The sequence below is a fragment of the Culex pipiens genome, chromosome 1 (genome assembly GCF_016801865.2).
Source record: "Culex pipiens pallens isolate TS chromosome 1, TS_CPP_V2, whole genome shotgun sequence".
In the NCBI taxonomy this organism is placed as follows: Eukaryota; Metazoa; Arthropoda; class Insecta; order Diptera; family Culicidae; genus Culex; species Culex pipiens.
Window position 1 is genome coordinate 123395154 of NC_068937.1, and position 21312 is coordinate 123416465.

Genomic DNA, 21312 nt, shown 5'->3' on the forward strand with positions numbered 1-21312 from the left:
TGTTTATGGGATGACCTGCCTGCTCGTGAAAAGGGAAGGAAAAAGTTTTAATGTCTTTCCATAATTTCTGTTTCCCACTTTTTTTCCGCCCGTCGACAAGTTACCGTGGAGGAGCGCGTTGAACGCTGGATGACCGATGTCCTGACCGAGATGAGGTCCACCAATCGCTACATCACGAAGAAGGCCATCTACGACTACGGCAAGGACCGGGAACGGCCACGGTAGGTGAATGGGCAATGGGCACTTGTTTATATCGGGAAAAGTATTAACGATTCCGCGTGCAAAGTTTTTGAACGCAGGCAGCCAGAAGTTTTCCGTCATAAATTGGATTCTTTTGAATGGTTTGAGCGGGCGCCGCGGATGTTGGTTGATTTGGTGCAAACTTGGATCGTTCGAAAACTTGCTGTTGGGACGTGTTTTGCGTCTGCTTCGAAACAACAAATAATCTCGAGTACTTTTTTGATGGGTTTCCTATGCGCGATGGATTTTGTATGTTGAAAGAACCTTTTGAAAAAGTAAGCAAGAATTAAGCCAATCTCACAGATCAGTTATCGTTAGGCGTAAATAATGTTGTATGAGTGAAACAATTCGGACCAAAAATGAAATTAAAAATGCTGATATGATTTAACACAACGATAGATTCGAATGACTTTCGAAAAATTAGGTTCGTGGCTTTTCGTCGCATAAAGTCTCTTTTTTGAAAACTCGGTTCAAGGGAACCGTAATTAATGATTAGTTATCGTAATTTGAAAATATTTCAAAATATTTATTGTTTTTAACACATTTTAATTCATTTTTATAAATGATTGATACTTATGCAACTTCTACAGGCCCGACTGGATCATACAGTATCAGGGTATGGTCTGCTTGGCGGCCAACCAAGTTTGGTGGACGGCCGAGGTTGAGGAGGTGTTCGCCCGGGTCAAGAAGGGCAACAAGCGTGCCATGAAGGAATACCTGGAGGCCCAAAATCGACAGCTAGACGACCTGGTCGTAAAAGGTGATAAATCTGATCAATTCTACCATTGATTAAATTGAAAAATTGTTTAATTTGCAGTACGCGCTGACCTGTCACCAAACGATCGACTCAAGTTCAAGACGATTGCCACCATCGACGTCCACGCCCGAGACATCATCGAAGGGTTCGTCCGGGACAGCATCCTTGATGCACAGGAGTTCGGCTGGGAAAGCCAGCTGAGGTAAGTCTTCCAATCCTGTTATCTATCCAGGTTGACCAGGCTTGATGAATGTAAATTGCTCCAATAATCCTAACCTGAATATTTAATCGAGCTCCACCAGCCGTAAGGATTCTAACAAACTTGCAAATAAATATTTCTAACTCGTTCATGCATCTGCCAGCAAACCCCTAATAATTGATTCCAACTAAAGTTCAAATCCCCTAGAGCATATTGATCAGTTCAATATTGACTTGAATCATCCGGTAAATCCATCCATCTCTTGTACCAGGTGCTCTATCCAAAATATAAAAGCACAAAAAACAGTGTCTGACCAGAGCAAAACTGCATCACCTCTTACAGCAGGCTCCAGATGATTGGTCTCGTTTCATTATTCAACAGTTTTCATTAGTGCTCATCCTCAACTAACACTCACCTCCACATCATTTCCTGGCCTACTTTCGAATCGACATTCAGAGTGCTGGAAAATTAGGCCGACACAACGCATGTATCCCCTGCGGAGGAAGCAACCCTACCCTCTGCCCAGAGTTTGCTCGAACGCCATGGTCTGAAGTCCGAGATTCAATTTGCAAAATCAAAATCAGTTGCCTAAATAGAAGCGATGTCTGTCACTCCGAGGAACGAACACATCCTGCTGAGGAGTTGGGAGAGATATTTGAGGCTTCAAGTGCAACATGACGATATACTGGCCGACAAAAAGTGTTCAGTACTACTCGGTGGCAAAGCCGATTGGACAAGATTAAAGCTAGAACATGTAGTTCGAAATCTATTGGCAATCGAGGGGTTTTCTGCTTCTTGGAAACGTGAGCGTATGTTTCGTTGGGAGCAGTTTCCGAAGCAAAAAAGGGATGATTCGTGATCCTTGGTAACAGCACACTGACTGGAATGGCATCTTTTTACAGCATCGTACTGTTGAGAAGAGTAATTTTAGAATAATATTAATATTGCACTTTACGTGTTTCTTGATATGTGATTATAAAACATTAGTATGTACCACCCATATGCTTTTAAAGCATGTTGAGAAAACGAGCTTAGAAGTTTGAAAAATATTTGCCATACAAACATTTAATTGAGAGTATTATAATGCTCCTAAAAAAACACAGTGACTCCAAAATAAAGGAAATCTTGACTTTTTTTTTATAAGGTCCTATAAACAAATGTAAACATTGAGTGTATCCCGCTTACTCCGATGGACTTTGACATAAGGTGTGAAAGGGATACACTCAATGTTTACATTTGTTTATAGGACCTTATCAAAAAAAGTCAAGAAATGTTTCTTGATCTAAAATAGTCTAGTGACGCATATGCACAGTAAGACGATAGGCTTGTTGTATCGTACACTCTGTACATACAAGAACCTGTGATACCACATCCCTATCTTCACCCTCTCGAAAACTATTTTGTTTTTTTTTTTTTTTGTCAACTTCCAATTTTGTGTTAGGTGTCGGACAACTTCGGTCCAATGTAGGTCCTGTTTCCTGGAACCAACGAAAAGTTTCTCTTTCGTTATTCTGCATACCAAATGAGTGTGAATATCTATGTATGTGTGTGCTAGCGATAGCTTCTAAACCAATTGTTGCCCCATTTGCATTACAGATTCTACTGGCTGCGAGAAATGGACAACCTGTTTGTGGTCCAGTGCACAGGTGAGCTACCTGGGCTCTGGCGATAATTGCTAAAACCTCATTTCACCGGTTAACTCCGGTTGACTGTGGGAGTTTTAAGCAAAGTTTTTCCACCCTCAACCATCCATCCGTCCGTACAAATCTGTACTAATTACATTTTCTTCTTCTTTTGCTTCCATCTTTCTGCTCCCGTGGTGACCGCCCTGCTGGGTGTAACGAAACACCGGAACAACCACCTCTATCACCACCCGGAAACTGTAGGGAAATTTGATTACGGCTACGAGTACATGGGCCTGAACGGGCGGCTGGTCATCACGCCACTCACGGATCGAATCTATCTGACCATCACGCAAGCCCTTACGATGAAGCTGGGCGCCGCGCCGGCCGGTAAGAACTTCAGGTTGCCCTTTTTTTATTTGAGAATTTATGAAGAAAAAATTGGTGCAGTTCTTCACAACACAAACCATAAATGTGATGACACTCTAGTTCGCGTTCCCACCTCTGTATCTATCGTGCCAATCCAAGAATTGGGGCAACCAAACCACTGGTAACATCTGCTGAAACACTCTATTATCTGTCCGGGCAAACCATTATCTGTTTCGCAAATCGTTGGCCGTGTTCCTTCCGATAATCATACGTGTGTCCGTTGATACCTGAAATTTCGGGTTCAGACCTCTGACGAACACAACACACCCGAGGCAATGTCCGGTGGCCAAAGCCAGCAATTTCAGGAACGACACCAACCCGTTACTAACCCGTCCGTTTTTCGACATCTCCTTCTCTTTTCATCGGCTGCACCTGACCGTGACCGCGCACATCCCCGGGAAACCGCCCAGGTCCGGCCGGTACGGGCAAAACGGAAACCACCAAGGATCTGGCCAAAGCGATGGCCCTGCTCTGCGTCGTGACCAACTGCGGCGAGGGCATGGACTTTCGCGCCGTCGGCACCGTGTTGTCAGGTATGTTTGGAGTTTGCGAGCATAAAGGTTAGGTTTGGCCGGGTAATTTGAGGCGTGAGGTGATGAGTCAGTCGACTCTGAATCTAACTTTTCTATCCAGGATTAAATCATCTGGCGAATTTCACCTGGAAATTGTGTCTGAAAAAAGGTAATGACAAAATATTCATTGACAATAAAAATCAGGATATTGAAAAAATCACTTTTTGGCGGGCTGTCGAGTGTTTGTTCTGGTGGACCAAATATGAACCGTAACAGCACATTTTGGGACTCGACCAACACCGATTTAGACAAATCCTGAATGGAGCGTTCATCTATCGATAATTAACAGAAATTCCATGTTTGGTGCCGATTGGAACAAAATGCAATACAATGCAATGCAATTTCAATACATTTGACCTAATTTTAGAACAAACCTAGAATTCAGTGCTGTCCCACTTATACTAAGCCAGATTTTATAAAATTTAAAATCATTTTCAGTAAAGCAAAAAACAATAAATTTCATATGTCTAGCCTAATTAACGAAATGTAGACACAAACAGTATCACAAAATGTTTCAGACATGCTTCTATCAAAAAATTGCAAAATATTAATTTATAATGAAACAACTGTTTTTCTACATTTACGTTTTTTTTACTCACAAATTGTAAAAGATCAATAAATGCAATTATAAGCGTTACACAATTTACAAGTTTTTTCAATGATTTTTTTTTAATTTTTAACAATATTTTTTCCCAAAATCTGGTGTTTTTTTATCATCGGAATATCAGTGAATAGATTATTTAAAATGTAATTTATATTAAAGCAAAAAAAAGACATAAAAAGCAACATTCAGTTTAAAAAAAGTATGTTTGAAGAACAGTTAAAACGTTGCATTTTTTTAATTAACTTCCTATTGAATTCTTACACTGCATGCCAATTGTGTAATTTTCATCACACATTGCTCGGTTTACTCCAGTCATTCCTGCAATTATGCCCCAATCCGTTGTAATCTTATGAGTGAATGTACCGGTTAATGGAATTGGAATGTATTTTTTCCGGCAAAATTAATTTCATTATCCGCCCGTTATTGGAGGCTGAACATTACTCCACCGACCGATTGCGGCGTAACGGCGGAAGCGCTGCTGGTGGTAAATCCCTCCATTTCAAACAGTTAAATTTGTTCGTTTCCAGCCCCATCCCTGTTGGACCACTTGAAATACTTCGATCAGTAATCGGATTTGTGTTTCGTATTTATAGAAAATACAAATTGCACTGCAAATTACACGCTTTGCCATGTTGATTCAATTTACCCGGGCCATTTAGCCCTTTCGGGGACTGTCGAAGCGAAATTTGATGGAAGCTTTTTTAATGATACAGTTTAAAAAAAATACAAATTTACAAGTAACATCCAGCTTTTTTTTTTCTTTCAAAAAAAAAATCTAGTTTTGAGCAATTTTGGTGGATAGGCCACTGAAAGGGTCAAAGAAAATACACATCCAAAAACAGAGCACAGAGGCCATCTGCAGTTAACTCATTATAACATTATACAGGAACCAAAGCCCAATTCCACATTTGAGCATCCCATCTATAGCGATAGGTAGCCGGAATGGCTGTGTTTGCTGAAATTAAGTTGCAAAGTCAAACTGAAATTGCTCTTCGCGGCCCACCCACACGCACATTTAGTTTCAATTTTAGAACAGAGCGAACTAACCACCTCCGTTGGAGAGAAGTCCCCGATGCATCTAGTGTGCCCCCGCGGCTATGTTCCGACCACGGTGTGCACGGACAAATACGGCAATCTGGCAGACAAACAGCTGTAGAGAACGCTGCTCTGCTGGAAGGATATTCCGCCGGTTTCCGTATTTTGTTGTATTGATTAAATCAAATATAAATTCTATTAAAATCCGGCGTGAAATATTGCATTCAAGCGGTTCCGATTAATCCCTGAGGGTGTTTGTGCATGTGTGAACATTTGGTTTGAACTGTGGGCGTACGAGAAGCTCGATATTCGTTGCATTTCCAAATGAAAATGCATGTTGTTAAAGGGATCGTACAGTAATCGCCTTAAACAGTGGATTTACAACACTTATTTTTATTGACAGATATTCTGAATTCCTAAATTTGTATTTCTTATTATTGAAACATTCTGTTAACCGGGTTAATTTTTTGAATACTTGTTATTGACTTGACTTCAAATTTCTAGAGTACGCTTTCAAATCAGCGTCTAATTTTACACAAAAGAACCTTCGGCACAAAATTTCCATCTCTTCACGGTTTCGAGCTACACACCACTGAATGTGTCTTAGTAAAAATCTAGGAAAATTAAAGGGTCATACCACTCCACCGTCACGAAATGTCGAAAAATGGACCTAGGATACGTGATACGGAACCAAAAATTACCCCTTAGATAAAATTTCATTTTTTTTTTATTTGGCGGAGAATGACCCTAGTACTAGTTACCATTTTGGCACCGCTGTACATTCCATAACAATCAACTTTGGTAGTAAACAATGCACATTTTGCCTGATTGTGCACCGCCCCAAATCTAATGTCAATATGTTTTCCTCCCTAAAAAATAAAATCATCCAGTATTTTTGGCATGCAGCATTGTTTTGCACTCAATTTCAACTAGGGAAAAAGTTGACATCTCCAACTTTGCCAAACCATTCACCAGAGATAAAATGTCCCCACCCCTCCGCTAGAGCTTCAGCGCCATAAATAAAATGTATGTCTGCCCTGGCTTGCAGGACTGTCCCAGTGCGGCGCCTGGGGATGCTTCGACGAGTTTAATCGGATTGATATCTCAGTGCTGAGCGTAATCTCGACCCAGCTGCAAACCATCCGGACGGCCCTGGTGGCGAACCAGCGGACGTTTATGGTGAGATTTCCAATAGGGTTTTGTAGGGCCGTAATGTAATCTTTGTTTGGTGTGGTTTTTCAGTTTGAGGGCTACGAGATCAACCTGGACCCCAAGGTTGGCATATTTATCACGATGAACCCGGGCTACGCGGGTCGTACAGAGCTGCCAGAGTCAGTGAAGGCTCTGTTCCGACCGGTGACCTGTATTATGCCTGACCTGGAGCTGATCTGTTTGATATCGCTGTTCTCGGACGGGTTCATGCGGGCCAAGACGCTGGCCAAGAAGATGACCGTATTGTACAAGTTGGCTCGGGAGCAACTCTCCAAGCAGTACCACTACGATTGGGGACTGCGCTCGTTGAATGCTGTGCTGCGGATGGCCGGTGTCAACAAACGAAAGTCTCCGGAAATCTCGGAAACCGCAACCCTAATGAGGACCCTGTTCGATATGAACTTTCCCAAGTTTGTGTTCGATGACGTACCGCTGTTCATGGGACTGATGAAGGTTTGTATGGCGTGGAAATTGATTTCCACCGAGAGAGAGAGAGAGCCCTTTAATCCAATCCGTCAATTGCAGGATCTATTCCCGGGGGTGGACTATCCACGCGTCGGCTATCCCGAGTTTACCGCCGAGGTGCGCAACGTCCTGGAAACCGACGGCTACATCGTGCTGCAGAACCAGGTACGCTCGTGGTCCCTACGAGCTAATCACAAATCACGTCCCCAAACGGTCCCGTTTGGTTCGTTAAATAAATCTGCCTGATTCTGTCGGGCTGATTCTGCCGACGGCCGTTCGCCGACTGCAAGCACAGATAATCAAATTTCAACTAAACTCCCATCTCGGCTCTTTTCGGGGCTGGCACATACAGCGCACACATACACACTAACGATGCCTTTCTCTCTCTTCCTACCACATGCACACACACAGGTGGAGAAGGTTATACAATTATACGAGACAATGATGACACGTCACTCAACCATGATTGTCGGTCCAACAAGTGGCGGAAAAACGGTTGTAATAAATACACTGATCAAGGCGCAAACCAATATGGGCCTGCCGACCAAGTGCACCGTGCTGAATCCGAAGGTAACGTGCAAAAGGGGAAACAGGGGCCATTTTCGGGAAAATGTCAATATCCTACGTTCGCGCCATGCTGGTGCAAAATTTATGCCATCCATTCTAGTTCAATTTGGGGGTAGCCAGGGATGCGAGGATACTCCTTGTATAGCCATAGATACATGGTTCTGCTCTGCACAGCACTGCTTCCCAACCATACAAACGCATCGTCAAAACTGAGCAGTATCATTCGATGACGCTAGGTCGCGACGGATTCAGAGTTTGGTATGTTTCGAAATCTATTGCAATCGGTGGAGACTCGCGACGTCATCGTCACATTGCGCATTTCTGACACACGTGGTGAAAGCGGTTTAAAATTCGTTGAAAATAAATTTACCCTGGACTGATTTAAGTAGGAAGTGATGCCAGTTATACAGTTTAGTTAAAGTCATCTTATGATCTTATGTTGACTTTGACATAGCTGAAAATAAAAACACATAAAATTCATTTTAGCAGTCATTTGCTAACAAAATACCCTAAACTAAATTGTTATCACACTAACCGTTCGGCTGACTGTCGATGTTTAGAGATGACCTTAAAAACAAACAGTTTTGCAACGCTGGCGATTCTTTTGCATCGACATTTCCAAATTTTTCTTCAGAATCCAAAACACCGCCATCATATCCGCTCCAGAGGCATCCCGCGAACTGTCCGTGGTCATGTCCACACGTCTGGAACGGTGCTCCCACTCCATACAATTGTGTTTATCTGGTACTGTTTATGAAAGTTCGGTTTCCGTTCGTACGCCAGCAGTCCATGCAAAGACCTACCTCTGCGGTAGTAGGTATGCAACTTGCGATAAAAGCTAGAATGAAAAGAGTTTCGAATAAATTATGTCCGACGTTGGAGTAGGTGATGAAAACGAGCGCTCACGGTTTCATTGTTGAGCTTCGTGATGATGAACCACCCCTGAAGTTTTGTGTCGTATTTTGGAAAGAGCTGCACGGACTTGCTGGACATAATTTCACACTCGTACGCATTTGCAGGCGAACATTTGAACGGCTGGACTACGAACCAGGATAACGATGACAAGTAGATTTTGTTGAATAAACGGTACTTGTAACTAGAAGAGGCACAAGCGTGTGTGCACGTAGAGCTTGAGGTATTATTTCAATAGCACGCAGAATTGTGCATCATCATGATGAATTTTGAATTGCAACCTGTTGAAGTACACAACCCGACCGAACTGCAAACTTATTGAACGAATTTTCAATTGAGCTGGGCGCAACCACTCGTGCTGATAAGTGGGGACCCGGAATGAAACTCTTTTGGAGAAACCGAAACCCAGCTCTTGTGCAAGCTTGTAATTAAAATCGAAATCCAATAACGAGAGCGCCCAGTGCAACGCCGGGTAGAGTTTTATTCATATCGAGAGGCACTTTTTTTCCTCTCTTCCGCGGATTCAATATCCCAGAAAGAGGACTTCACCGTGCGGCTGCTCCATTGCGATATTTATATCAGCGAGAACGGATACCATTGATTCCGGACGAACCAAAAATTGGCCCCCTGATACCTTCTGTGGTGTACCTTTTCCGTGAATGGACACTCTCATCCCCGCCATTTTTCCTTTTTTTGTTCATCATCAAACCTTTTGAAACTGGATCTGCTTTCATTACCCAAACTTCCCATACCCATCCCAACAGGCTTGCTCGGTGGTCGAGCTGTACGGCTTTCTGGATCCGAACACTCGCGACTGGATTGATGGACTCTTTTCCAACATATTTCGCGAAATGAACCGACCGACGGAACGAGATGTAAGTAGCTTTTTTCGGGACTCCTTTGAAGTACGTTAGCTTGCTTCCATTATTGACTAGTTTTGGTCAGAATTGAGCCAATGGACTGATTATAGCTCACCTTTTTATGACTAAGCGTTATGTAATTTTCAAATCCTTTGAACATGTATGTTGATTATGTTTTTTACACCTACCTGTCCATGTTCACATAAATGTCCCATATGCAAAAACAGCAAGCTGAGAAAAAAGCAAGACAAGTTTGCCCCACACAAACGTGTTAAGTTTTCACGAAAAAACTGGATTTCCTCCTGATTTTCAGTACAAGGTACTGGATGTTATCCAGGTTTTTAAGCGAAGATGGCATTCGAATGTTGAACCCCTGGAGATGGAGCCACACGTTGCCGTCGTTTCAGGGCTATTTGCAAAGATGGTTGCCGATGTTGATATATATCACACATTTATTTTATATTTATATACTTGTGTTGATAGAAATCACAACTATTATACTATGTAAAATTGCAAGATATTGATTTTTTTATTTCCATCTCAATATTCTTGTTTGTAAAATCTGGTAGGAACAGGTTTAAATCTTTTTGATACATCGTTAGCTTAGGTAGAAATTCATAAAGCAAAGCAACGCTTACACACAACAGTAAGGAGGGCTCTTCTAGGCATTGTGCGATTATATTAAATAATTTAATTAATCACAAAAACAGGAGCGTGATTTTTTCTTATCTTAATGTGGGTGTTAGGTTAGGATCTGGTATTTTAATAAATAAGTTTTTTGCAAGGCACTCAGAAAAGCTAGTTTTTTTGTAACTTTAGATTGTTTAATAATTCCAGGCCGACAGTTCTAGGCGAGTTAAGTGATGCTATCAGAATCTCTGATTTCAATTTAAGTGATATACTAACCATTCGGAATTGTCAAAACATCCATAGAGTCTCGATCAATCAATAATGGAATGATATCGGACAAAATTCGTTAATCTGTTGAACTAACGGTTCTCGGATTATGGTTGTATCGACCATTGTTGCGAATCGAGGATTTACTGGAGTTTTGACGATCGAATGGAGCCTAACATTTGAAAGGGACACATTAGTATGGGACGTCGTTTGGACCTCGCCAATCTGCATGAAATTTTCAGGGGTTGTTTGTACATATGAGCACTCTGGGTCAACGGGAAGTGGGGTAAATCGGGACACAAAGTTTTACGGTTCAAAATCGTCAAAAATCTTAAAAGGGCTGTTACTTAGGCAAAATTCAACTAAATTCCAAAATTCAAAATGCATCTGAACGGGCGTACAAAATGCAACAAAATGCGATGTGCACAGAAAAAAAAATGATGGTAATATTCATCAGGAAATGGTGACAGATTTTGTGCCTAAAAAAATGATGAATTTTACCCTAGAAAATGATGAATTTTCATCAGTTTTTGATGAATATTCATCAGGTTCACATTTTTTATGTAATATTACTCAAAAAAAGAGGTAATATTCAACCTACCAAATTTTCAACATTCCAAAATTCAACTTTTTTTTTCTGTGTGTAGCATCCAAATTGGTGTAATCTAAAGGAAGTTATCGGCATTTAAGTGAAAAAAAGAACAATTTTGAAACTCAAATAAAAAATTGTTCCATCCAGATATCAACTCGATTCGACCTGGAACTTGTAGGGGACATCTTAGACTACCATCTGAGACTGAAAACGCTTTGGGTAAGGAAGTTTAACACATACAATAGACACTTTTGCTTTTAGTGATTTTTTTGAAGTAAATTTTTGCTCGGGGGACCCCTTAGATCCCATTTTCTGGTGATAATTTTATCATATTCGTGTTCCTGAGACAATTTCACAATAGAAACATGCATAAAATGTTTATTTTCATCCATTTTAACCCTTTAAAAAATCAAAGTTAAAAAAATGCTATATGTACAAAAAACCCCTGAAAATTTCAGGCAGATTGGTTAGGTCGATGAGATGGGTATGCTTTGCTCGTGGACTCGCTCTTAACATGAACCGTAGTTATTACAAGCATTCATTGAAAGACATAGATAACTTGACAGATAATATTAATCAAAATTATAAAACTTTAACATACTTGTACTTACCTATTCTTAGACTTTATGAGGACCCCGTGGCGCGGTGGTTAGCGGCTTAGGCTGCCGATCCCTCATGTGTGCTAAGGGGCCCGGGTTCGATTCCCGCCCATCTCCTCTGGGTGTTCTGTGTTTGTCCCGTTTAGTTAGTAAATTCAGTCTGAAAAGACGGTGTGATGTCTATTAAAACCGGATGCTCTACTAGAACTTACCTGTAGGACATGGTTATTATGTAGTTCCGCTTAAGAGTCTAAAATTTGACGTCCATTAGTGAGAAATCAAATTATTGCTATAGTAACAAAACACCAACTCCTCACCCCAGGAGCGCCGCTACGTGTGCTTTGACGGCGATGTGGACGCCCTCTGGATCGAAAACATGAACTCGGTGATGGACGACAACAAACTGCTGACCCTGGCCAACGGCGAACGCATCCGGCTCAACAGCTACTGCGCCCTACTGTTCGAGGTCGGTGATCTAGCGTACGCTTCGCCGGCCACGGTTTCCCGTGCCGGCATGGTCTACCTGGATCCAAAGAACCTTGGTTACGCGTGCTACTGGGAACGCTGGCACCGGGGACGGTACGAGGAGGAGAAGGAAATGCTTACCCGAATGTTCGACAAGATTGTACCGCTGGCTATTGACTATATCCTCGAGGGAGTTGACGGGAACAACCAGGAAGATCCATTGAAGCTGGTGATACCACAGACGAATCTCAACATGGTAACCCAGTTGTGTTACTTTTACGAAGCCATGTTCCCAAAGACGCCCATAACCTGTCCTTATGAAGAGGACGTTATCGAGTGTGGATTCATCCAGTGTTTGTACGCGTCGCTGGGTGCGGCACTGCTGGAGGAATCTCGACCGCGATTCGACGACTTTATCAAGCGGAATCTAGAGATGATAAACTACGAGGACAGTGCTACGGCTCCGGCTAAAGCTGGACAGCTTCCGACGCTTAAACCAACGCTGTACGACTACTTCTTCGACATGGAGAAGAAGGTTTGGCTTGCTTGGGAGTGGGTTGTTCCGCAGTACGTTCACAACCGGGAGATGACCTTTGGGGAAATTCTGGTTCCCACAGTAGACACGCTGCAAACCAAGTGGACTCTCAAATCTATGAACGACATCCGCCACCCGATTTTGCTGGTTGGCGATACTGGAACGTCGAAAACGGCTGTTATTTCCAACTTTTTGCGGGAACTCAATCGAGATACTTTTGTAAGTTTTTGGGGCAAGATCTAATGAACTTATTGCTACAAGGTTTTTTCCATATCTCAGATCATCTTAAACATCAACTTCTCCTCGCGAACCTCATCGATGGACGTGCAGAAAACGATCGAAGCATCGGTGGACAAGCGTACCAAAGACATCTTCGGACCGCCGGTTGGCAAGAAGGTGGTAGCCTTCATCGATGACATGAACATGCCACAGGTAGACGACTACGGAACGCAACAGCCGATCGCGCTGCTCAAGCTGCTGTTTGAGCGCGAAGGAATGTACGACCGGACGAAGGATCTCAGCTGGAAAAAGTTCAAGGATATGTCGTTTATAGCTGCGATGGGACGCGCCGGTGGTGGTCGTAACGACGTTGATCCTCGCTTTATATCAATGTTCTCTGTGTGTAACATCGTTTTCCCTGGGGACACAACGCTGGCGCACATCTACCGGTCGATTCTGCGCGGACACCTCGAGACGTTCAACGAGAAGTTGCAAAGTGCCGCCGATGTAGTCGTCGAGATGACGTTGAATTTATTCAAAGTTTTGGTCGTGAAGCTACCGCCTACGCCGTCCAAGTTTCACTACATTTTCAACTTGAAGGATCTGTCGCGGATCTACGCTGGGTTGCTGCAAATACATCCGACCTACTTCAAGGAGGTGCGGCACTTGGTCAGAGTGTGGCGAAACGAGTTTAACCGGGTAATCTGTGATCGGTTGATCAACGTCCAGGACCAGGAACTGATGGCGCTACACATTGCTGAAGAAATTCAGACTCAGTTCCCACCTCCCAAACCGGTAATTAGTCGGAGGACCATCATGGTGGAATCGATTCCGGACGTACCACGAGGTGATTCCAAAACCCAGGTCAACGATCTACCAACGCCGGAGTATGCTTTACGGGATCCACTTTTGTTCGGAGACTACCGAAATGCGGTCAACCTGGCAGAAACGCGCTTCTACGAGGATTTGCTGGACTACGACGCGATCTACTTCCTGTTTCAGGAGATTCTGCTCGAGTACAACGAACAAAAGTCCCGCATGAACTTGGTACTGTTCGAGGACTGCTTGGAGCACTTGACTAGAGTTCACCGGGCGCTTCGGATGGATCGGTGGGGTCGATTTGATGGCTGTTGTTGGAAAGGGAAACTGAAACAAGATTATTTTTTTTACAGAGGTCACGTCATGCTAGTAGGAGTAGGAGGTTCCGGAAAGCAGAGCATCGCTCAGTTGGCAGCGTTCGCCGCGGACTGTGAAGTCTTCCAGATCGTGCTGAGCAGAGGTTACAACGAAAACTCGTTCCGTGAGGACCTGAAGCAGCTGTTTGTAAATGTGGGCGTGAAGAACCAGAAAACATGCTTCATCTTCAAGGCTGCTCAAGTGAGTTTGCTTTGGGTTGGGAAAGGGTTAACAACGGTATTTGGGAAAGTTTTCGCCGAGGAGAGTTTAACAGTGTTGTTTATGTTGCGCACTAATTGGATGCTCTCTTTGGGGCTTTCCAAACTGCGCCATAGTTTTCCAACCGAACTTCCGGCCAAAAGTGCTTCGCTCACGTTTTCTCTTCTCTATATTTTTGGTTGCATTCGCGCAAACACACCAACCCGTTGCCGATAATAGATAGCGGAAGAAGGATTCCTGGAGTTCATAAATAATATTTTAACCACTGGAATGGTGCCAGCGCTGTTTACCGACGACGAGAAGGATACGATAATTGGCCAGTGCCGGGGAGCGGCCAAGGAGCAGGGCTACGCCGTCTCCAAGTAAGTTTGCTCGCAGTGCAGAAGCGCATTATTATTATGAAAAGTTGCAACTTGGCGGATAGCAGCAGCTTCCGGTGTAGACTCGGAGATTTTCTCGGGGCTAATGGAAGTCCTACAACAGATGCGCTTATAAGCTTATCTCGCGGCAGCAGCGAGAAATAGGGAAATTAAATTTTCACAAAGATCTTTTCATCAACTCTCCGAGTCCGAGCCCAGATGGACTCCCTTAATTATAATTAGCTTAAAGACTCGGTGTGTCCATCTTTGCCGGTGATGAATCGCGTGGCTATAATTAATCACACTACCATCACCACCCCACCAGGGACGGCGTCTGGGCGTTTTTCCTGGATCGGGCGGTCAAGAATCTGCACGTTGTGCTGTGCATGTCCCCCGAGGGCGATGCCCTGCGGAACCGCTGCCGGAACTTTCCGGGACTGGTCGGCAGCACCACCATCGATTGGGTATTTCCGTGGCCGGAGCAGGCCCTGTACGCCGTGGCCAAGGTGTTTCTCGCAGATCATGCCAAGGTATAGTCAGCTTACTTTTGTATAAATTATCATAACGTTTGAGGGGAGGGGTGCTTCAGATTCCAGATATTCACCGGGAGCCCATCATTTCGCACATCGTGCACGTCCATCAATCGCTCAAGCACTACACGCAGCAATTTTTGCTCAAGCTACGCCGGAAAAACTTTGTCACGCCGAAGCACTATCTGGACTTTATCAATACATACCTGAAGTTGATAGGTTGGTTTTTATTATTTATATTTAACAAAAAATGGTACAGTGGATCTAAGTTTGCCTAAGATCTTCAAATAATAAATTTAATCAATAATGTAGCATTTTGGCAGGAATATATTTGACCATGAGTTCAATTAACTAAGACCGATAAAATATCCTTATCAACTGAATCTCAACTAAGCACCGCATTCATTTCTCTTTAATTACTGCCCGATATCCAGTTCATCGGAACGGCCATAACAGATTAGAAGTGATGTGTTATTATCTCACATCCTAATTTTCCGCATGATTTTTCCTGCAGGTGCTTGCTCTGTAGGACTACTTCCCACTTTTTTCCACATTTTTTCGCTTGCTTGCCGCCACGACAAGTTTTCCAAGCGTCACACTCACTGCCAAAATGTTACACACTACACTACGGACTTGGCTGCCAAACGCGGCGGAACAATCCCAAGTCGGTCCCAGATTTTGGCCCACAAAGAAATACTAGTCACCATCACCACCACCACCACCATCTTTCATTTTCAATTTGTCACGCTTCAACAGAGGAGAAAGATAATTTCATCATGCAACAGTGCTCCCGATTATCGGACGGAATCGAGAAAATTAATGAAGCCTCACTTCAGATTGATCAGTTGAGCATTCTCGTCGAGGAGCAGCGGAAGAACGTGGTCGAGGCGGCCCAGCGATGCGAGCAAATGCTGGTCGGAATCGAATCGTGTAGGTTGACCAATGGGACGCGCCACGTGTGTGTTTCTTTTCTCATTCCCAAACTGTCGAATTGATGAACCCTGCAACAAATTGATTGTGTCATTTCAGCTACCGAGAAGGCCAACTCGAAGAAAGCAGAAGCGTCGGAAAAGTCCACTGAAGTGGAACAGCAGAAGAAGGTCATCACGGTGGAAAAGGCCGAAGCCGAGGAAGCACTGGCGGCAGCTATGCCAGCTCTCGAAGTAGCTCGCCTTGCGCTGTCCGATCTGGACAAGTCGGATATTACGGAAATTCGAAGTTTTGCGACACCTCCGGAAGCGGTGCAGGTCGTGTGCGAATGCGTGGCCATCGTAAAGGGCTTCAAGGAAATCTCCTGGAAGACAGCCAAAGGCATGATGTCCGAGGGAAACTTTCTGCGCAGCCTTCAAGAACTGGACTGCGACCAGATCTCCCAAAAACAGGTGGCAAGCGTAAGAGCTCACATGAAGAAATCGCAAAAACTCGACGACATGCAATCGATTTCGAAAGCCGGCTTTGGCCTGCTTAAGTTTGTACGAGCAGTGCTAGGATACTGCGACGTTTATCGCGAAGTAAAACCTAAGAAGGATCGGGTAGCTTACCTGGAAGCTGAACTCGATAGCCAAATGAAGCTTCTCAACAAGCTGACCAAAGAAATCAACAAGCTAGAATCCGAGCTGAACGAACTTAACAATCAGTATGCGACGGCCATCAAAGAGAAACAGATGCTTCAGGAGATGATGGAGCAAGCCGAACGGAGATTGCTTGCAGCCGATAAATTAATCTCCGGACTGAGCTCCGAGCGTGATCGTTGGAAGATCGAACTAAGCAACCTTCAGAATGACAAGACAAAAGTTGTGGGCACCTGTCTTCTATCCGCATCCTTTCTAGCTTACACTGGTCCATTCTCCTGGGAGTTTCGCAACTCGATCGTTTTCGAAGACTGGTTGGTTGACGTTCGAGGGCGTGAGATTCCCTACGGCGAACCATTCCGTATCCACACTAGCTTGAGCAGTGACCTTGAAACAACCACGTGGGCCTCCGAAGGGCTACCACCGGATGAGCTTTCCGTACAGAACGGCATCCTGACTACGAGAGCATCACGATTTCCTCTCTGTATTGATCCTCAACAGCAAGCACTGCTGTGGATCTTGAAGCGGGAATCCGCGAACAACTTGAAGGTTCTCACGTTCAACGACAAGGATTTTCTGAAGCAGCTGGAGATGGCCATCAAGTATGGGAATCCGGTTTTGTTTAAGGACGTTGATGACTACATCGACCCCGTTATTGACAACATTTTGGAGAAGAATATCAAGAGTAAGTAACATGACTAAAAACTTAGTAGTTTTTACCAATTCGATGAACAAACTTGCTTCCAGCTCAAGCCGGTCGCCAGTTTGTGATGCTCGGTGACAAGGAAGTGGACGTGGACGCCAACTTCCGTATGTATCTGACGACGAAGCTGTCAAATCCCAACTTTGATCCGGCCGTGTACGCCAAAGCGCTGATCATCAACTACACGGTAACGATGAGTGGACTGGAGGATCAGCTGCTCAGCGTGGTAGTACGAGCCGAGCGACCCGATCTGGAGGAACGTCGTGAAAGTTTGATCGCGGAAACCAGCGCCAACAAGGTGTTGCTGAAGAACTTGGAAGATTCACTGCTGCGGGAGCTGGCGACCTCCACCGGAAACATGCTGGACAATGTTGAGCTCGTCGATACATTGGAGAATACTAAGGAGAAAGCGGCCGAAGTGTCGCAAAAGATTAAGCTTGCCGAGGAAACCTCGGTGGACATTGAAGTTTTGCGTAACGGGTATCGCTTGGCCGCGCAACGTGGCGCCATCTTGTACTTTGTGCTGTCGGAAATGTCAGTCGTGAATCCCATGTACCAGTACTCACTGAGCTCGTATCTGGAGGTGTTTGTGTACTCGCTTCGCAAAGCCGTTCCCGACAACATCCTGGTGAAGCGGCTCAACAACATAATCGTGACGCTAACCCGCAATGTGTACGAGTACGGCTGCATCGGCTTCTTCGAGAAGCACAAGCTGCTGTTTTCGTTCCAGATGACGGTCAAGCTGGAGCAGAGTCGCGGTAAGCTGACCCAGATGGAGGTGGACTTTTTTGTGAAAGGTAACATTGCGCTGGAAAAGTCGGAACGGTCGTGTCCGGCCAAGTGGATAAGCGATAAAGGTTGGCAGGATCTGCTGCTGCTGGCAGATCTGTTTCCGGACAAGTTTGGCCTGCTGCCGTCGCACGTGGAGCGGAATATTGCCGAGTGGACCAGTGTAAGTAGAATTACGATTGTCAGGTTCGCTTGATTAATTGTTTGATATTTCAGTGGTACGATGTGGACGATACTGAAGGAACTGACTACCCTGGGAACTTTGCGGAGAACATGAATGCTTACGAGGTTGGTGTTCCCTAGTTGGGCATTGTTACAAGCTAATGAACCTATTCGTTTACAGCACCTCATGGTGATGCGATGTTTCCGCGTGGACCGCGTCTACCGGCTGGTGAATAACTACGTTTCCACCATCATGGGAGAGGAGTTTATTACGCCGCCAATCTTGAGTTTCGATTCGATTTACGAGCAATCTTCCGCTACCACTCCAGTGGTCTTCATCTTAAGCCCCGGTTCCGACCCTACAAATGATCTGATGAAGCTAGCCGACCGCTGTGGCTTTGGTGGTACCCGCTTCCGGCACATCTCGCTCGGTCAGGGTCAAGAACAGAAAGCACTCGCTCTGCTACATCAAGCAATCGAGCAAGGATTGTGGTTAATGCTTCAAAACGGTCACCTGCTCCTGAGCTTCATTAAAACCTTAGAAAAACTGCTCGATTCTGTCGCTAAACCCCATCCGGACTTCCGGCTATGGATCACCACTGAAGCAACTTCGTCCTTCCCCATCGGAATCCTACAGAAATCACTCAAAGTAGTAACGGAACCACCGAACGGACTCAAGATGAACCTGCGAGCAACGTTCTTCAAGCTGCGCCAGCAAACGCTGGACGCATGCACCCACCCAGCCTTCAAACCGCTTGCATACGTTCTGGCGTTCTTCCACGCCGTACTGCAGGTAAGCTATCTTGCAGGCGCGCAAAGTTTCCCTCCTGATTCTAGCGCATGCATAATACATCACGCCTCCACTCGGATGATGACGGTGGAATCGACGTCATCATCATTAGAGAAGAGCTTTGAGTGAAAAAAAAAGTAAGGGAAAGGGGTCGTCGTTGACACTGCGAATTGGGATGTAAATTTATCATCTCATCTTCGTCTCGTTTAGGCTGGTACTTGTACTTTCTCTCGAGTGAAAAGCGAGGACTCGAAACTCAACTCTTCGCAGGGGGGAGACTTGGCACTCATGAATAATAACGATAATGATTTTTCAAACCAAATCAGGATACTCAGTGGAACTGAGCGATGTTTGAGGAGCATAGGAAAAACAAACATCAGGGAGAGGGATGACTTGTTTGCTCTCTAGACTGTGCAGCTTACCAACAGGGGAGGCCATCGTTGATTTAAATGAGGTTCGCCAGACTGGTTCATGTTTTGAAAATATTATAACAACGAACGTAGGACGAAGGTTGTTCTTAAACTTTTAAATAATGTTAAGGTGTCAGATTAAGCACTCATTTATACAATTTTAAACAAAATTAAATTTGAGCCAGCCTAGTTTGAACTGAAATAGAATCAAAAAGTTTCCGGAGAATCACGGTGTATCGAAAAAAGAAGTAAAAAAACGATAGCAAAAACCAAGCTGCATATGATAATCACAAAACGGGTTCTTCTTTCACTGGTCCTGGCTCGAGTTGACGATGACCCCCGCCTCCACACGGATCTTCGAGAATAGGCCTATCCAGCCACTAGAGACTGTATACTATTAAGCATCTTGTCTGTCTTTCCTTTTAGGAGCGCCGCAAGTACGGCAAGCTGGGCTGGAACATCAGCTACGATTTTAATGAGTCCGACTTTAGCGTCTGCCTGCAAATTTTGGACACGTACCTAACGAAGGCACTCGCCCTGAACGAGACCCGACTGCCGTGGAACAGCCTGCAGTACCTGATTGGCGAGGTAGCCGTCAATTTTAATGACCATCGACGTACGAATCTTGTTGACCGGTCTCCTTGGGTGTTGTTTCAGGTCATGTACGGAGGCCGTGTCATCGACGACTTTGACCGACGCGTCGTCAAGACGTACATGAACGAGTACATGGGCGACTTCCTGTTTGACACGTTCCAGCCGTTCCACTTTTACCAGGATGAATTGGTGGACTACCGGATCTTCGAGGTGGCCACGCGGGACGAGTTTGTAGGTAAGATTGGGTAGCGAAACCCTCAATTGAGAAGCAGCCAATCAATCACGCATCCGGTTTGCAGCTTGCATCGATACGCTCCCCCTGACCAACACACCGGAAGTGTTTGGTCTGCACTCGAACGCCGAGATTGGCTACTACACGATTGCGGTCCGCGAGATGTGGACCTACCTGATTGACCTGCAGCCTCAGACGAGTAAGTACTTGCTGCAAGCGTGGGATGTTCCGGCCTTGCTTGGTTGCCTAACCTCAACTCGTTGGAGTTCCTACGCAATCCATGAACATCCCACGAAGCGAATCATCGCTATTGCTTCGCTAAATTGCGATAGTTTGTCGAAGATAAACACCTGAATGGACACGGAATGGTTCTTGTTTGCCCTCTCAATAGAGCAGCAGGAATGTGGCCACCGTCATATCGCCGGCTCGTTCAATTACTACAGGGATAATTAATTTTATGAGAACAATTTCACAGCGTCGAGCAAGTCAGCGTATCAGTTGGGCAATAATAATTACAAAACTATTTAAAGTGCCTCTGTCCTCCCTGCACAGTTTGGCCTTCAATTCTCCGTCGGTATTGTTGGTCTGTGGGATGTTGGTAGACATAGACTAGTGGAAAAACATGTTAGTTTTTTTTCTGATAGCTTGCTTTAATCTTGAATCTAAACACGCATGTTCAAAAGAGTTTAACAACTGTAAGTCTACTTGTCTGTGTCGCACCAATTAAGCTGCACAATTCATCGGGTAAAGTTTTCCACTTACCCCAAAGGACTTCTCCAGTCCCCATTCATTACTCCCGTAACCGTGTTTCATGCTCATCAGGATATCATTCATGCACACAAGTTTGCATCTTCGTCCCTGAATATGAATGTGTGAATTCTCCGATTCTGATGCTGCGTCGGCGACGATTCTCCTCTATATGTAGTATGTGGTATAATTGAAGTTGCTATTATCGTTTCTGTTATGATATTTGCACAGAAAACACGTTTCGAACCC

The 21312-nt window shown here is 44.5% G+C and overlaps 1 protein-coding gene across 4 annotated transcripts in view; it reads left to right on the top strand.

The window, feature by feature from the left end:
* The window catches only part of LOC120426151 (dynein axonemal heavy chain 10), a 105944-nt gene that overhangs the window by 60952 nt on the left and 23680 nt on the right, over positions 1 to 21312 (top strand). For 3 of the 4 annotated variants that reach the window (XM_052706310.1, XM_052706311.1, XM_039590869.2), the window contains 25 exons: positions 101 to 221; positions 831 to 1000; positions 1058 to 1199; positions 2793 to 2842; positions 3083 to 3208; positions 3658 to 3780; positions 6507 to 6637; positions 6701 to 7123; positions 7196 to 7300; positions 7547 to 7705; positions 9379 to 9489; positions 11885 to 12781; positions 12842 to 13890; positions 13954 to 14158; positions 14396 to 14538; positions 14861 to 15065; positions 15125 to 15284; positions 15822 to 15995; positions 16095 to 17321; positions 17384 to 18291; positions 18345 to 18416; positions 18472 to 19083; positions 19917 to 20078; positions 20148 to 20319; positions 20384 to 20515. In XM_052706310.1, coding sequence (XP_052562270.1) covers positions 101 to 221; positions 831 to 1000; positions 1058 to 1199; positions 2793 to 2842; positions 3083 to 3208; positions 3658 to 3780; positions 6507 to 6637; positions 6701 to 7123; positions 7196 to 7300; positions 7547 to 7705; positions 9379 to 9489; positions 11885 to 12781; positions 12842 to 13890; positions 13954 to 14158; positions 14396 to 14538; positions 14861 to 15065; positions 15125 to 15284; positions 15822 to 15995; positions 16095 to 17321; positions 17384 to 18291; positions 18345 to 18416; positions 18472 to 19083; positions 19917 to 20078; positions 20148 to 20319; positions 20384 to 20515 — 7779 coding nt within the window. The remainder of the gene's footprint in view (positions 1 to 100; positions 222 to 830; positions 1001 to 1057; positions 1200 to 2792; positions 2843 to 3082; positions 3209 to 3657; positions 3781 to 6506; positions 6638 to 6700; positions 7124 to 7195; positions 7301 to 7546; positions 7706 to 9378; positions 9490 to 11884; positions 12782 to 12841; positions 13891 to 13953; positions 14159 to 14395; positions 14539 to 14860; positions 15066 to 15124; positions 15285 to 15821; positions 15996 to 16094; positions 17322 to 17383; positions 18292 to 18344; positions 18417 to 18471; positions 19084 to 19916; positions 20079 to 20147; positions 20320 to 20383; positions 20516 to 21312) is intronic. The other variant, XM_052706312.1, reaches the window with a different exon arrangement.